Source organism: Gastrolobium bilobum, unplaced genomic scaffold (genome assembly GCF_033153095.1).
Source record: "Gastrolobium bilobum isolate Gb01-03AN ecotype WA unplaced genomic scaffold, APGP_CSIRO_Gbil_v1 utg1559, whole genome shotgun sequence".
Lineage (NCBI taxonomy): Eukaryota > Viridiplantae > Streptophyta > Magnoliopsida > Fabales > Fabaceae > Gastrolobium > Gastrolobium bilobum.
The window spans coordinates 353,508-371,458 of NW_026898385.1; the positions used below are offsets into that span (position 1 = coordinate 353,508).

The window sequence follows — 17,951 nt, forward strand, 5'->3', positions numbered from 1 at the left end:
ATCAATCAAACATATTATCAGAAAAATTAATATACTATTCTTGAAAATATTTTGGCCTATCAAATAATTTTTTTGTGATATTTTTGGAAAATTTATTTTCCTACCATATTCTTGAGAATCGTGATTATCAAATAATTTTTTTTCCTCTACCAAACACCCCAAGTAAGAACGGAGAGATACAAATCTAAAATTAGATTAGTTGGATTCTTTAATGATTGATATTAAAAGAATAAGGGTTTAAACCCAAGGATAGGATATGAGTTCAATTCTTGGCAGACGTTTTTTTGGCTACAGGTGAAAATCCTTACACTCTAACTCTCGGATAGGGAATTAGTCTCACTCTTTATCGGGTAACAGTGGTCCAACACATCATCTGTTTTAATAAGAAACTAACCATAAGATCGTACTCTGAAAACAAGATGACCGGAGAAGATTGAGTGCTTAATGAAAAACAAAAAAGAAAGATTTAATATTTTTTATATAATAAGAGATAAGTTTATATATATATATATATATATATATATATATATATATATATATATATATATAGAGAGAGATAAATGTTATATTTACAAATTTTTTGTTTACAAACTATACTAAGTATGACCAGTCATACTTTAATCAAGAGTGTATGACCGGTCATACCTAGTATAATTTGTAAAAAAAATTTATAAATGGATCTTTCCTCATAAAAATAAATAGAATTCATGTAGACTCAAATGAAGAGAAAAAAGAAAATGAGAAATTATAAGCCAAATATAATTTTATATGTATCTAAAAGATAAATTTATATCTTATAAAAACAAAACAAAACAAAACAGAAAATCCAAAAAATAAACACCAACCCCCTCTGTCCGCCATTTTCACGTCCCTATTCCCTCAACCACTGTGCTTAGTCAAATCAAGTCATAATCATTCCCCAGCCCCCACCTCTCTCAAAAGGCATACAATGGTTTACGGATAACAAATGAGTCTAATTATATACTCTTTCTAAAAAAAAACATCATATTATTTATTTAAAAATTACAATTTTAGATTAAAAAATTACAAACCGAATAATAAAAGATATAAACTAAATAAGGCTCAACATATACGATAAGAAAAATTCTTATGTAAATTTAGTATACTCAACGTAAATGTGTTAAACTTATAAATCATTGAGACATCAATAATTACGACAATTAATTATTAATTACTCATAATAATTTATATAGATAATGCAACTAAAAGTTTATGCAAATATTTCTAATAAATAAATCAGGCCAAGATATTCTGGCTAACCAGATCAGTGGATTAGTTTGCTCTAACCAGACATCGTCCTAATTTCATGGGTCCCGCGTTTGTTCGTTTAGTTCGCTACCACAAAACATTTTGGCACATTTATTTTATAGATTAGTGTGGTTCGGTGATCAATTCAATTCCAATTCAAGCAATCATAGCAACACTTGACTTTGTAACTAAAGATTTTCATCATGCTTCACATAAGTCAGGCTGTCTATCATTCCAGCTATAGCGCTCTTAGTTAACTCCTTTAAATAAGCAAAGAAAAGGAATGAGAAAGCCATTGTATCAGGAAAAAAATAAATAAATCTAATTTAGGCCAAATGCGATGAACAACGAAGGCGCATTTACCCACCGAATACATGTTTGGCAGCAGTAAGGGTAGTTCAAATTTGGGGAGACATATTAAATACCCAGAACAAAAAGGTCTGACACCATATTTCAAGTCAAAACTTTAAGGTCCATTCCTTTGAGTATTGATGAATGATGAGGTTATCAATTAAGAGTGGATCAGTCCCCTCTTGATCCACAAGATGAGTTTGCGCAATATACAAATTCGAACACCAATCATCGTCTCCAAATATTCGGTATACATAGGCCAATTAGGGGAAATTACATCCATAATTTCACATATCAACTGGGCCTAAGCGACAAACTCATGTTAAGAGATTCTGATATCATATCTCAATTCAAAATCTTAATGCATTAGATTTATAGATCGTTTCACTTATATGAGACTTTTTATCACTTACAATTGAATTTTCAATGATACACATATAAACAGATATTTTAAACCATGTCAATGATGTGTATTGTTCAAAAAATTCTATCAAAACGGGCTTCAAGGTTCGAAACAGTGACCATTTTGTCACGTTTGGCCAAAAAAATTACCAGACTGTCACGCCAACAGTAAATTTTCCTAGAATGCCACGTGGCATAATTCGCTACACTGTGTAGCGAAATATGTTTGCAAATAATTTGCTACACAGTGTAGCGAATTATGCCACGTCAAAATGCACAGCCAGCAAGAATGACACGTGTCAAGCAGGTAATAATTCGCTACAATGTGTAGCAAATTATGTTCGCGAATGTATTTTTGACACGTGGCACACTTTCGCAGGAAAAAGATGACGTGTCATAATTCGCTACTACTGGTAGTGAATTTGGTCTGCAGTATGACCACGTGTCCGAAATTAATTATTGGCCACGAAATTCGCTACTAGTGATAGCGAATTATGACACGTGACAGTCTGGTAAAAAATACTGTTCGCTTGGGATTTGAATAAATTTTTTGACAAAATGTAACATTTTGGTCACTCTTCGTAAGGTTCCTCATTCGTTACGCTATAGTATTGTTAAAATTTTAATTAACTAATATATTTTGGGGAGGATGCCGACAGAATAGCGAAACACTCGAGAGTAAAATAATGACAAGTACTTCTAAAATTATCATGGACGTAATGATAACAGAGAAATGATAACAGATAAGAAGTCAAACCGCAATGAGGATAAATGCAGATTCTCGATCTTTTATAGTTGCAGCGTAATGGCATAGGATTCCCGGGCATTTTTAACAAACATTCTCACATAAAATTTCAAGTTTCGTCATGATTATATAATACCAAAAGTTATAGCATATAAAAACTGCAACATACTCGTGAAATATCCCATTAAGAGCGCAACCCTTCTATTCACTAGAAGCATGCCAAAGATGAGAACCCAAATTTTTGTCCATCTTCTATTTGCATGGCTGCTGCTTGCTGCTTCAGCATTCAATCACGTCAATGCTAATGTTCAGGCTATCCAATCAGGTATTTCACATTCTCATACAAATAGCTCTGACTATGGAGAAAAATTCATTTATAAATTTTTTTACAAATTTTCTCGGAAATACATAGTATATAATGTAACCTATTGTATTTTTGAAAGTAGATATTGTAGTTTATAAACAAAAAATTTGTAAATGAACTATTTGGCTTGAAAAAAATATTCACGTACGTGTGAAGTTATTACATTATTTGGTGGAGATGTCAATTTTCTAATGTTTGTTCGTTTAATTTGACAAGCACAAACAACTGATTCTGTAGTGGTTATATATTGCAACCAATTGTATCTCACGGTACTCTATATTCCTGCCCACAGTTCATTTCAAGCTCAGAACCCTAAAGGCTAGCTCAAAACCGCATGCTGGACATGACATAGCTTCATGGGTTAGTAAAGACATCAATCACTTATTTTATGTTATTTATTCATTTTGCTTAATAATTGTATGACAAAATCCTGATTTGAACAATGAAAATAACAGGTTAAAGAAAAGAAGAATCGCAAGAGCCCATCAGGGCCTAACCCAATAGGGAATCACCGCCCGCCAACTAAACCATAAAGAGATTGAAACACATATTCGGCATCAGCATTGAGTAGAGACGTCAAAAGCTATTTCTCTCCAAGTCATAGGAGATCACTGGAATCATGTAAACTGGAACTATTGTTTTTAGGAGCATTGTGTTTGTACAAAATGGTATTTAATTGAATATTCGTAGTTTACTCAAGGCAAGTAAATCTCGATTTACTTTTTAAACACCTTTTCAAGCTTGATGAAAGCAGCTTTATACCACTTCCACTAAGCAGTGCACGTTGACAAACAGGCTCTGTAATTAACACCCTCCGCCATAGCGTTTTGACAAAATTAACCTATCTAAATTTCCAGCTCCGAGATCTCTTATTTGGAGCACTCTTTCCCTGCAATTAGCGGGTGTTTGGTTGAGGAGAAATTTTTACGAATCATAGTAAAATGTGATTAGTAGGGAAATAGTTGAGAAATGAGTTTGGTAGGAAAATGTAAAAAAAATTGTTTGGTAGGAAAAATTTTTACCAGAGAAATTAGATAACTTTTGTAAAATCTATGTTTGACTTTTGGTAAAATATAAATGAAAAAAAAATGTGATATTACAAAAATATCCTTGTTTTTAAAAAATGTTGATAAGCCTTGCTGCCCTTTACCCAAAAAAAAAAAGTTTTTTTTCTTATTACACAGTATATCTAAATGCATAGCTAACTGAGAAAACCACATCAGAAAAGGGTTTCTTTGGCCTGCTTTCTTGCTTCAAAATGCTAGATAAGGTGATTTGCTAGCAAAGGAATTTAGGTACCTAAATTAGGAACCTCTCTCAACCAAACATGAACATCCAATTTCCCCACTTCATATTTGTCTATCAATCTCCTCAAAAACCTCCAACCAAACACACCCTTAGGGTAGTAAATTAATGGCCTTTCACCCGGCTCGTAAAGATTTGCGTTTACATATTTAAAATTAGGGTTTTATAAAAGTTATGTTGTAGAAAAAATTATCATGTCATGTTGTAGAGATTCGTTTTCCGTGCTTATTTTATTTCTTTTTTTCTTTTTTCATAAATTGTGGGGCCCATGAAATATTGTGTCAGTAGAAAACTTTATCATGTCATGTTGCATGACAAACGAAAACCCCTTAAGATTAATTGTTAAAATCAGATTCAGACTTGTATTAGAAAAAAGGTCTGAGGCTCCAATTCAAAAACTCAACCTTAGAACCTTTCAGGCTGGCCTATTTTTTATACTACTCATAATACTCTCTTTCTCTCCTCAATCTATTTCATCCCATTTTATTGATTAAATAGACTTTTTAAACGATTTTGTTTTATATTATATTGTTTGGATATACATTGAATTTATGAATCTCTATGAAATTATTAGTGCTGTTGATCGTATATTCTGTTTGGATACATTTTTATTGTCTTATTTTTTTTAAATGATAACAGGCTAAACCAATTTTTTTTTTTTTTTGTAAATAAGCCACATGCCGATATTTTTATTCATAACAAGTATCAGATTGACTCATTTAAACACAGTTTTATCCTTTTAAAACCAAAGTATGGCCCGACAACACCCCTACCTCCACTAGTTCTAAATTTATGCAATTAGTTTCATGTTATTTTAGAGCGCTTTGATTTTTTCATGTTAAAGAGAATTATTTTCTCATGTTTTGACTCAACTAATTAACGATGGACATCACACTTATTAAAGAAAAGAAAAGAAAATTTGCATGCAATTCTAACACACATAAGAAAATACTTTTCATACGGTAACATGAGAAGTGTTTTTTCCTATTTTATAACAACAAACGTCATCATTCAACTGAGTTTTAACGTTAAGAACATCTATAGTCAGCAAATTCAGGTTCCGTTCAACAACATTTCTCCAAAAGTCAGGACTGCAGTTATAGCAGCCTGCCGTGTTTCTCAATGTTATGTAAGTTTTTATTCGCCCTTCTATCCAGCAAGAAATTCTTGACTGTAAGAGACTAAACTTGTCAGAAGACAATTTGCTTTAGGTAAGGTGGAACATTACTTAAACGAAACAAAGATATTTTGCAGGATTAAATTACATAATTCAATTAAATTGCCAACCCAAAATTGGTACAATCTGTGAAGATATACAAGACTAACTATAAACTACAAACAACCGTATACGGTCCTTTTATACAGCACGCTTCCGCTTCGAGCGCTTGCTTCTTCTTTCCCTAGAATAATTTTGAACCTCTTCGCCAACTTTAGAAGCAAATGCTTCTTCTGCAACTTCCTCTCCCTGTATATAAGTTGACTTAGAATTGGGCATTTTTGGCAAAAGAATGAAAATCCCAAACAACAATCTTAGAATATAACAGTCACAGTAAATTATTTGAAAAAGACAACCAAACGTAAGAACAGCTACGTAACCTCTTACTCACGTGGAAGGATGACAGGAAAATCAGAAAGGGAATTGGTTAGATGGTTGGAAGGGAAAGGAAGAAATAAAAAGAGAGAAGAGAGTCGAATAAAGAATCAGGAAAAAGTGAGTTGGGAAAGTGTGGAAGAGAATCAGGCCTCGAATTGATTGGGATATTTAACACGCCATGAAGTTTCTGAAGTGACAGTTATGAAGTTAGTAGGAACTGAAGAAACTATCTATGGATAACAGACTCACGTGACATCACTCTGTTGTAATTGTATCAATGATTAGTTGTATTTTAGCTTTGTACTAGTTGTACTTAGTTTCGTACTTTACATAGCAATAGACCTATCTGTTGTGTATATAAACATCACTAGGCGTAATTCATTTTATTCATTGAGAAATACATAATGGTTTATCCTTCTTTATCTTCGTCTTTGTACGTTTATGAGAATATCTGCATTTTCATTTCGTATAAATCTATATTCCCAAGAATCACTGCATGAAAGGGCTACAGAATGATCGTGAGCAGCATACAATTGCAATAGGGAAAGAAAATTTCGATCTTCCATTCTATGGCTGGACATGATTAGTTTTACTTATATACGGGCGAATGAAAGAGATATTTCATCTTAGACGTGATTCGAAGTTTAAGGATAGTCGGGAATTGTTCCTTTTATAATAGCATTGAGTCTATAAAGAAGTTTTCCGTGTGCAATACCAAATCGTGTTAACGTGGAGAATTTTCTTTTTCCTTTAATTCTTCTTCTCTCTTAAAGGACAGCTCTATCACATAAACTTCTGAGCAAGAAACTCTAGAGATTGAATATTTACCTTCTTGTCACTTTCTACATCCGAGCCATCGTCAGAATTAGAACCAGAAGCCAGAGGTTGAACTTCTTCCACTGGCAGTGCCTTGCTTAACATTTTCTTCTCTTGTTTTAATTGCCTAAACCTGTAGATCATCAATTTTTTATAAGCCCTAGAGGAGGTGAAACACTTAGGCCGCATATTGTACCATAAAACACTGACCTTTCACCAGCCTTTGCTGGCTGAGAATCTGATCTTTTAGCACGTCCTGCAGTGATAATTCCACTAGCATTTTCATTTACAACAGGTTTTGCACCTCCTAATTTGCGCAACCATACTTGTTGAGCTGTGCTCAGGACATTATTTATAAACCTAGTAAAAGAATTACAAAATCAAGTAGCAACAAAATTGTTTCTTTCATTACCCTTAGCAGAGAAGCAATGTTGTCATAACTGTCTCCCAAATCTAACCAAAAATTTTTAATCATGAGAAAGCATTCCCTTGATGAACATGTTATTATTTCCTTCAGAAAGAAGAATTTAAGTTCTCATGCATATGTTCTCTTTTGTTTGTGTTGCACAGATTAGGCAGGTATATCAATGAAATGGTTTCTGAAATAAAGAAGAGTTGTATGGATACAATTAGTTGAGTTTTCTGACCAAATTGGACTTGCTTAGATAGAGTAGAAGATAAATACTATTGCCACCAATTTAAACAAATAAAGAATGTTTGAAGTTACGGAAAAAATATGCAAAATAATTTATTGACTAGCAAGGATTGCATTAATATAGCTTGTGAAAAACTAACCAGTAAATTGTTAGTCCTGATGGGACAGATAGAGAGAAGTAACCGATCATGAGTGGAAGAAACTTGAAAACAAGAAGTGTATTCTTTTGAGTAGGATCATTTGTCTGTCAAAAGAAGTCACTTAGGCCTGCCTTGTAAACGAAAACAAATCGAAACAGAAGAAGAACCGATGAGTTTACCTGAGGTGGTTTCATGATTTCCATCGAAACGAATTGAGAAACAACAAGAAGAATAGGTAAAACAAGATATGCTGCAGTATCCGACCAACCCAAAGGTGGATGACCATCCTGCATAACAGATGTTTGTTATGATACTGTATAATGACAAAAAAGTATAAAATCAATTTACAAAGTTTGCCATTTATTTCCTCTTGATAGCTGACTTCAGCAAATGAACATTCCATCTATAACTACATCATTTATTCCCCCCCTTCCTTGCCATCAGCAAATTTAGTTCAAATCTTTGCAACCCCAACAGGTTTTTTATGTGATAAGAGAGGAAATATAGGGAAGGAGTCAACAGAAGGGAGAAGGTAATAAAATGCAACACCCCCAACCACCGCACCAAAAAAAAAATTTATGATTTTCGTTTCTAGTAAAAAGAAAGAAAATAAGGAAATGAGTTATTCAAAGAGAATAAATACTAAAGTCTTCAAGGATATATTGTTATCCACCAAAATTGTCAAACATTTACCACACTACTCAATCTACCACAACTAATAAATATTGAGTTTCATAAAAATCATAAAGCAACTAATGATGCAGTAAATCAAACTCAATAATTTCTGCCCAGATTAAAACTCAAAGAGAAAATCACCATATTTGATCACAACTTGAATCAATACTGAATAAACCATATTTTATATTCACTGAAATCTAAGAAGACTGACTTCTACAGTAGTGCATATGGATGAATTGGAAAAGGAACCTGGCCCGTACTGTGGTGAACAGACCATGGCCCCCCCAAAAATGCTAAATTGCTAACTATTACAAGAATTTTAGTACCAAATGTACTCTATGTCATAATATTTGATCATAACTTGAATCAATGCTGAATAAACCATATTTCATATTTACTGAAATCTAAGATTGGCTCCTACAATAGTGCATATGGATAAATTGGAAAAGGAATCTAGCACGTCTTGCAGTGAACAGACCATAGCCCAAAAAAAATGCTAAATTCCTAACTACTAGAAGAATTTTTATCGCCAAATGTACTGTATGTCATACACAAGTTCAAGTTATATGGTCTCAAGAACCACGACCACGAATAAGTTTCAAAGAAAATGGCTGTAAAGAGTAAACAGTGTGCTGTCTGAAAATCACAATGACACACTCTCACAGCGATGAGGGAAAAAATATCCAATTGCAAATTATCATTTCACCTATGAAGCAAAATATTTCTTTCTTACCACAAATGGAAAAAGCCAAGAAATTCCAGATCCACTTTGTCTAGCAGCAATGGTAGTAGGACCACCCAGCGAGGGGATCCAAAGGAAACCTTCTGTTAACAGTCCCTTCAAATTAAAGGTTTTCCAAATAAGCAAAAATCACATTCTATGTGTAATTTGTCCGTAAAAATCTCTGCTCAAATTATAAAAGTTTATACCATCAATTACCTCATTTGCCACATTTGATAAAGCTTGGTAGAGACCAATCCAGACTGGAATTGTAGCCAAAGTCGGTAAACAACCTATACAAAATGATGACGTCAAGTTGGGGCCGTATATCATTATATCGCTAATGATAAAAGAAAAGCCAGGGTGAAATATGGATGAATAAAACAATTAAAATCACTATTTCTATAGAACCACTACTTCAAAACAATACTTTTGTATGATTATACAAGTGCTATTTGCTTCGTATGTCAAGGCATTATTATACAGACCATTGTTGAGAAGAAGAGAAAGGCAACAACAAGAGAAAAAGCACCTGCCAATGGGTTAACCCCCGCCTCCCTATATAGCCTTGCCGTCTCAAGTTGTATTCTTTCCTTAAAAAAAGGGCAACAAAATGAATAGTTTAGAAAGAACCATCCTATTATTTTTTTTTATTTTTTTATTTTTTTTTTGTAAATAACCATGCTATTATTTAAAGGTACAACAAAATCAATATTCACTTGAGATCAAACTGGATGCTTAATAACCAACAACATCCCTCACCTGATTGCCAGCATATCTTTCTTGAATGGCCTTAATTTTTGGTTGAAGATTTTGCATAGCCAGTGTTGATTCGACCTATATATATTCAATTAAAATCAGAACTTCATGTGGTCAAGTGATGCATAAATGTAAAATTTCATATAATTGAAAGTTAAAATTCATTTACGGTTTGTTCATAGTGTTTTGAAGAAGTTTGTCAGGCTTTGAAAAACAAAATATTCCAATTATTTCAGCATAAAGGAAGAAAATTGTTTCAAAGCAATTAACATAATTTAAAGGTTTCAGTAAATTTGTAAATTTTTCATTACATAATTGGCTCTATAAATTGCTGTAATTTGTACCAACCTGTTGCTTTGTCAAGGGAAGTGTCGCGGCCTTAACTAACACAGTGAGCAATATGATAGCAAATCCATATGTGTAAGGCACATGCACGGCGGCAAGACCATCCTTTAGCACCTGAAAACAAAACAATAACCGTGACATAACATCTAAACCACAAGAACCTGAGTAACAAAAGGCAAACATCTCCAAAACATTTCCATAACATTCAAAAATTATTACAGAAACATGGAGTAAGTGTGTTAGCGTTTCGTAAGGTAGTTTCTTTACTTCTTTGTTTCTTTGGACTTTATGACATGCTAACTGTAAAACAAAGAGCCAAATAAAGTGTGCTATTCGTGAACAATTTCATAGAAACTATAAAACCATTTGTAACAAATTGTATTACTCTTTCAAATTCCAATTACAGCTTTCCATAAAACAAAAAATAAAAAAGAATGAACATCATCTCAAGATCAGAAGTTGCCTAGAATTTAACCACATCAACAAACATCATTCTCTTGTAAACTTTATAAGTTTAAAATCAACGCTTCACTCTTCTTAGCAAAATCTCAACGACGAAGAGTGTCTTAAGCAAGCTACAGTACAACCTCGAGAAAATAAGTTCCGTGAATTTCAAGGCTCATAAGTAGCTCAATCTTAATAAACGAAACATAGTCCTTATATAGGAAGTTAACGAGCACGAGTTGTGAAGATTACCTTGAGAATAAATTCCATGGCGTCGGAGATGAAGCCGAACCAGCCTCCGTTCTTCTGCACGGCAGCATCAGTGGAAGTCGCCGAATCCGCCGCAACCGCGGCGTCGGCGAGCGTGTAAAGAAGGCCTTCAGCTCTGGTGACGATATCGGCGAAGTCAATGGAATGGTTTATGGATTGAATTGGGGGAATTTGGTGGAAGCTGAATTGAACCTTGGTGGAGACTAGCCTTGTGCGGTGGTGAGTGAAGTGGTGGCGAGGGAGTGAAGGAAGCGGCGTTCCGATGAATGATGGAGACGAAATCAGTGTCTTCGCCATGGATGAGAAGCTAAAAGGATATTTGTGCACGAGACGTTTCAGCTTCTCATGACAGATTTTGAGATGAGAGAATATTTCCCAATTATCCCTTTGTTGCGAGGCAAGGACATGGCGCTCGTTGGATACTGTTACATTTTCCTTTTGATTTTCAGCCAGCAACTGAGTGACACGTCATAAGATTAAGGGTTTTGAGGTCATTTTAAATAAATTGATTTCACGTAAAAGCAAATTTTTACGCGTGCATGAATATTTAAAAAAATATATATATATTTAATGTTCCTTGAGATAAATTTATGGGTTCGTTTGTTTTGCCCAGCTCCGCCGCGCCGTCAGTTCGTTAAAAAATGAGTCAGTCCGTCTCATTCTACTTTTAAAAGTGAGCAGAAAAATTCAGCTTATCTCGCCTTGTTTGGCGGGTTGGACGAGTTGGCCCGCCAGCCCGAGCTTATTTTACACTGACCCGTCTATGCACGCCATCAACCCGTCTAAAAATAAGTCCACTCCTGCCCCGTTTAGCGGATGGGGCGGGTTGGACCGCCAAGCCAAGCCCGTTTTGCCATCCCTACTTATAAGATATTTGTATTGAGTTGCAAAAACGACGTTATTTTGGGACTTATAATTTTAATTTATTTCAGAATTATAATAGTCTTTATAAATTTTTTTTTAATATTTTAACACCAAAATGAAGTTATTTTGGGAGTAAATACAAATAACTTATCTGCAATAAATACAGAAATATTTTTTTTGTAAATTTATCTACTATATATTCATAAAAAAATATGACATCCATGTGAGCATATGTTAGGAAAAAAGATAAAAAATATATATAAATATGTATATTTCTATATGTGTGTAAGAGATAAAAGAAAAATATTAAATCCTTTATAATGAGTTCATTTCTTCTTAATAAATACAGATAAATTATCTGCATTAATTCTAAAATAATGTTGTTTTATGAATGAATGGAAATAATTTATTTATATTTACAGTAGGGACAGTAAATCCATTTACAATAACTTATTTTATTTTTCAAAAAATATATATTTAAATGTTGAAAAAAGTATTTGTCATTTTAAATGACATAAAATTATGTCATTTTAAGAGAAAGATAGACATAAAATAATATTTTTTATTTAAAATTTAAATTAAAAAAAATTCAACCACTTTCTCTCCTGTGATTTTTATTTCTTGTGTCTATCTCTATTTTAAAATAGGGTTTGTTTTTTCTAAAGTTACAGTAGATAACTTTATCTAATGTTCGTCGAAACGACGTCGTTTTGGGCAGAAATTATGATATTCTTGTAATTTTAATTTATTTCAGAGTTATAATAGTCTTTGTCATTCTAGTTTTTTAATTTTTCAACCCAAAACGACGTTGTTTCGATGAACTTTAGGGAAAGTTATCTAAAGTAACATTAGATATTTTGTCCTCTTTAAAATAACATAATTTATGTCATTTAAAATGACAAACATCAAACCTTTAAATGTTATATCCTATATCATCCATTAATCTCAATCCTAGCTTCTTCTTTAATACCAATCGTTTTTTTTTTGATAGATTTCAATTTTAGGTTTACTTTGTTAAAGGAGTTCAAAATTGGCATTTAGCTATGTCGGTCTTAAGTCTTAACTCTTAAGTATAGGCCAAACCGAAAGTTTTAACATCAAATAATAAAAGGATTAATTTTATATTTTAAAAGGGTACATCTCTCCCACATTCTAATTTTCTAATACTAACTCTTAAGTATTTGAGTGCCTAGGTCCCTAAGCATAATTCTTACTGAAAACAACTTTCAAATTTCATCTTTGGTTGAGAAAATTGTTTCCTTTCTTTATTTGGTTCACATTTTTGAAAAAAAAAAAGCATTAAATGCTCTAATAAAGAAATCAAAGGATTAAAATTTTCAAAATATTCTTAAAAAATAATATTGACAAATCAAAGGTAAGTATGTAAGCCCACAGAAGACTAATAAAAAAAGAAGATTAAACATATTAGTAAGCGAAATCTTTTACACACAAGAAAATCATTTTTTATAACAAGAATTAATAAGTTTTATGATTTTGTAATTTTTATAATACTTTATTTTTTTACTATACAATCCATAATTTTTATAAATACCTAATTTAATTATTCAGAGGGGGCGATTAAGTACGTAAAAAACTATTTTGTGGTTGAGAAATCAGTGAAATTTGAAAAGATGAATCGCAACCAAGTAAATCGCATTTTCCCCTCTCCAACTAATTGATAGTGTGCCGTTTGGGTGGATGAGAATTGAGAAGCAGCCAAGAAAAGAAGAAGGAGCAAACGCTTTTAAACATGCGTTAGTGTTTTACACGGCGTTGGTGAAATCCAATTGGTTAATCACACGACGTCGTTACAACCAGCCAATGACGCGGGAGAAACATAAAACTTTGCCACCCGTCAACGGTCAGCAATATAATTTGAGCGCGTGGAGCTCCAAAACGTGCCACGCTACCGTGGAGTCTAATGGGAAAATTCTCGAATCACCCAGAGTGTGCAGGAAGCCCCACACCAAACACTACAACCCAACTCACCTTTTTTTCCCTCGCCCAATTCTATTATATCCGCCGTCCATATTAGATCCAACGGTTCACAAACCACAGACCGAACCTTCCAGAATTCAAACCCATTCTTTATAACACAGGCCTTCCCTCTCTGCTCTTCAAATTCAGTTCAAGAAATTACAGTGATTTCAATTTCATTTTTTCTAGAAAATTCAGTTTCAGTTTTCTGAAGGCAAAATCGTGAGAAGCTATGGCTGCAAAAGGTGAGGGTCCTGCTATCGGAATCGATTTGGGAACGACATACTCTTGCGTTGGCGTTTGGCAGCATGATCGTGTTGAAATCATAGCCAACGATCAAGGTAACAGAACCACCCCTTCCTACGTGGCTTTCACCGACACAGAACGGTTGATCGGCGATGCTGCCAAGAACCAGGTCGCTATGAACCCAACCAACACTGTTTTTGGTAAGTACCTTCACATCATCCTCTGTTCCAGTTATTTTGTAAATTACGCATCGTGATTTATGTGAGTGCGAGCTGAAAAACTCTTCGTAATTTACCTTCTGGCCAGTACTATCTCTGTGTGCAATTAAGAAATTGTGTATCATCCTCTGTGTGCAATTAATTTACCTTCTGGCCAGTACGGAACTGAATTTTATTTGGATTAATTGTGTATTATCTATGCAATTAGATTGTGCATTCTTTTGACTAAGGTTTGATTTGGCGTATGCAGATGCTAAGCGTTTGATTGGTAGGAGGTTCAGCGATGTTTCGGTGCAGAGTGACATGAAATTGTGGCCGTTCAAGGTGATTGCTGGACCTGCTGACAAGCCTATGATTGTTGTGAATTACAAGGGAGAGGAGAAGCAATTTTCAGCGGAAGAGATATCTTCTATGGTTCTGATGAAGATGAAGGAGATTGCGGAGGCATATCTTGGTTCCACGATAAAGAATGCTGTGGTGACTGTGCCTGCTTACTTCAATGACTCGCAGCGACAAGCTACTAAGGATGCTGGTGTGATTTCTGGGCTCAATGTGATGAGAATCATCAACGAGCCTACTGCAGCTGCTATTGCTTATGGACTTGATAAAAAAGCTAGCAGCTCCGGTGAGAAGAACGTTCTCATTTTTGACCTTGGTGGTGGGACTTTTGATGTTTCACTACTCACTATTGAAGAAGGTATTTTTGAGGTGAAAGCCACTGCTGGTGATACCCACTTGGGGGTGAGGATTTTGATAACAGAATGGTGAACCATTTTGTTCAGGAATTCAAGAGGAAGAACAAGAAGGATATTAGTGGAAATCCTAGAGCTTTGAGAAGGTTGAGAACTGCATGTGAGAGGGCTAAGAGGACTCTCTCCTCTACAGCTCAAACTACAATCGAGATTGATTCGCTGTACGAGGGTGTTGATTTCTACACAAGTATCACTCGTGCTCGGTTTGAGGAGCTCAACATGGATCTGTTCAGGAAGTGTATGGAGCCGGTGGAGAAGTGTTTGAGGGATGCTAAGATGGATAAAAGTAGCGTCCACGATGTTGTTCTTGTTGGTGGGTCTACTAGGATCCCCAAGGTTCAGCAGCTTTTGCAAGACTTTTTCAATGGAAAGGAGCTTTGCAAGAGTATCAACCCAGACGAGGCTGTTGCCTATGGTGCTGCTGTTCAGGCTGCTATTCTCAGTGGCGAGGGGAACGAGAAAGTGCAGGATCTTCTATTGCTGGATGTTACCCCTCTCTCTCTTGGTTTGGAGACCGCTGGTGGGGTCATGACCGTGTTGATTCCCAGGAACACAACCATTCCCACCAAGAAGGAGCAGGTGTTTTCAACGTACTCCGACAACCAGCCTGGTGTGTTGATTCAGGTCTATGAGGGTGAACGAACAAGGACTCGTGATAACAATTTGCTCGGCAAGTTTGAGTTGTCTGGCATTCCTCCTGCTCCAAGGGGTGTCCCACAGATCAATGTTTGCTTTGACATTGATGCAAACGGTATATTGAATGTCTCTGCGGAGGACAAAACCACTGGACAGAAGAACAAGATAACAATTACCAACGACAAGGGCAGGCTTTCCAAGGAGGAGATAGAGAAGATGGTGCAGGAAGCCGAGAAGTACAAAGCTGAGGACGAGGAGCACAAGAAGAAAGTGGAGGCCAAAAATGCATTGGAGAATTATGCCTATAACATGAGGAACACAATCAAAGATGACAAGATTGCTTCCAAGCTGTCTGCTGATGATAAGAAGAAAATTGAAGATGCTATTGAACAGGCTATTCAGTGGCTGGAAGGAAACCAACTTGCCGAGGCTGACGAATTTGAGGATAAGATGAAGGAGTTGGAGAGCATTTGCAATCCCATCATAGCTAGGATGTATCAGGGTGCTGGTGGGGATGCGGGTGGAGCCATGGATGAGGATGGTCCTTCTGCTGGTAGTGGAAACGGTGCTGGACCCAAAATAGAGGAAGTCGATTAAGCAAAACATTTCGCATTGTAGTTTGTTTTTGCCAAGACCCTTTAGGGATAATAGTTTTGTATGCATGTTTTTTTTGGGATAGCTGAATGTACTTTTTTCTCCTTTTTTAAGTGTACTTTTGTCACCGCTTCGTTGGATGCAATAATGTGAATTTGCTCATATGGTTTATTTGATCGCGATGTTTCAACATGCAAGTGTTTTTCTCCGAATTATTATACTTGTTGCCCTTCAATTTGGAGAGTGGGATAGGCTGCAGTTGGGGAAAATTGCAGGCCAGTTTGAACTTGACTCCCTGCTGTGAAGAGAAGGATACAATGGATTCAAACTTATGCTAGTCCTAGTAAGTATTATGAATAACGTAGATGATGTCAACCATATTTGATGCCGTATATGTCAACGTAGGAATTAGATGCTTGTGGTTGAGGTTGTGTGTTTTATTTTTTTATTATTATTACTATTTATTTAATTTGGGATAAAGGTGTTGTTGATGTTGATTACTATTTATTTACTTTTTTTTTGTTCTATGTATAACTCCTCAAACCAGAGATTATGATCAAGAGGATCCTAAAAAATTTACTGATCTGTAGAATCCTTTTTCTACTCAGAGGTGGATCCTTTTTTTTTATATATATATCTCTTGCTTCGTTAACGATTTGGTCTTGTTTGTCAAAACTGTAATGGTCTTTTAAAAATAATATATTTAAAAAAAAAAAAAAAAAACAGGGGAAGAGTTAGTATAGTAGTTACCTGAGATGGGTCTGTTGACTGTTATGAATCATTATGCCTGTGACAGTTACACCATTACTTCTATAGAACCTGAGTTTGTTAGAGCATATAAAGAAATAGCATAACACATGAGAATTTTAGTTTCAATCTCAAGGAGAAGTTCAGTATAAGTATTCTTGTTGTTGGTCTGGGTTTGTTAGAGCATAAAATTTGGGAGATGGAACAGAAATATTTATTTGTATCTAAATACTTTAAAAAAAATATTTGCTAATAATTATTATTCATGCAAATAGAAATATAGAATACATTATTCTTTGGTATGAACATTAATGGATGTAAACTGACCACTGTCTCAATGGACTTTCCATTGATAACACAGCCATCAGAGGGATGAATTACTACATAACAAATCATTTGATATGGCCAGGGCTAATATTTTTACACATAAAGAGAGACTATATATTGATAACACAGCCATCAGAGGAATGACAGCAAGGAGCCCAAATATTTAAAAACAACATCAATTAGAGGTTCCAAGGATATATACCTAGATGGAAGTCATTAGTAGCATTGGATATCTGCTCATAGCTGAAGCACTTCAACAAAGGTTGACGTTTTCCATTTTTGGATATGTTAAATTTTCTTCTTCTAAATGGTGACCCAAGGAATGAGACTACGAGCTTGAATGGGGAGCGTGGTTTCCTTAACTTGGATTGGCTCTTATTCTCAGGACCCATTGAAGGGATATCTGTGATGCTTGAGACCCTAGTGCTAAAGGTATCATCTTCTGTGCTGTTCGATTGTCCATCGATTCCATCTAGTACCGTTGTTGGTGAACGGCTTTGTGCCTTCGTTTCTGAGATAAAATCCTTAAGAACAGGGGAGGTAGCCTTGTCACCTTGGTTATCCTTCTTTAACCACCTTGAACTTGATTGGCTAGTATCTGCTACCGAAAGGATAAAAAGGATTTGTTAACCAATGTTATTTGGATTGTCTTACTTACCTTATTTCAGAGAATTGAATTACCTTCAAACTGTGTAGGATTTGAATTGACACTTTGCTTACATCTCCCAACTG

The 17,951-nt window shown here is 34.8% G+C and overlaps 2 protein-coding genes across 2 annotated transcripts; one reads left to right on the forward strand and one right to left on the reverse strand.

Annotated features, from left to right (window-relative positions):
* Positions 1–5,535: 5,535 nt before the first annotated feature.
* LOC133315576 (inner membrane protein PPF-1, chloroplastic) lies at positions 5,536–11,266 on the reverse strand. The gene is made up of 11 exons (XM_061517216.1): positions 10,841–11,266; positions 10,148–10,258; positions 9,803–9,877; positions 9,573–9,633; positions 9,260–9,333; positions 9,053–9,157; positions 7,821–7,928; positions 7,642–7,745; positions 7,057–7,206; positions 6,859–6,979; positions 5,536–5,901 (listed from the first exon to the last, which is right to left on the reverse strand). The coding sequence occupies exons 1-11, from the start codon at positions 11,153–11,155 to the stop codon at positions 5,794–5,796; spliced, it is 1,332 nt and encodes a 443-aa protein (XP_061373200.1). The 5' UTR covers positions 11,156–11,266; the 3' UTR covers positions 5,536–5,793.
* Positions 11,267–13,835: 2,569 nt separating this feature from the next.
* Positions 13,836–16,321, forward strand: LOC133315584 (heat shock cognate 70 kDa protein 2-like). The gene is given in 3 exon segments (XM_061517236.1): positions 13,836–14,145; positions 14,414–14,896; positions 14,899–16,321. Coding segments are annotated over 3 exon segments (1,947 nt in total). The 5' UTR covers positions 13,836–13,931; the 3' UTR covers positions 16,149–16,321.
* The last annotated feature ends 1,630 nt before the right edge of the window (positions 16,322–17,951 follow it).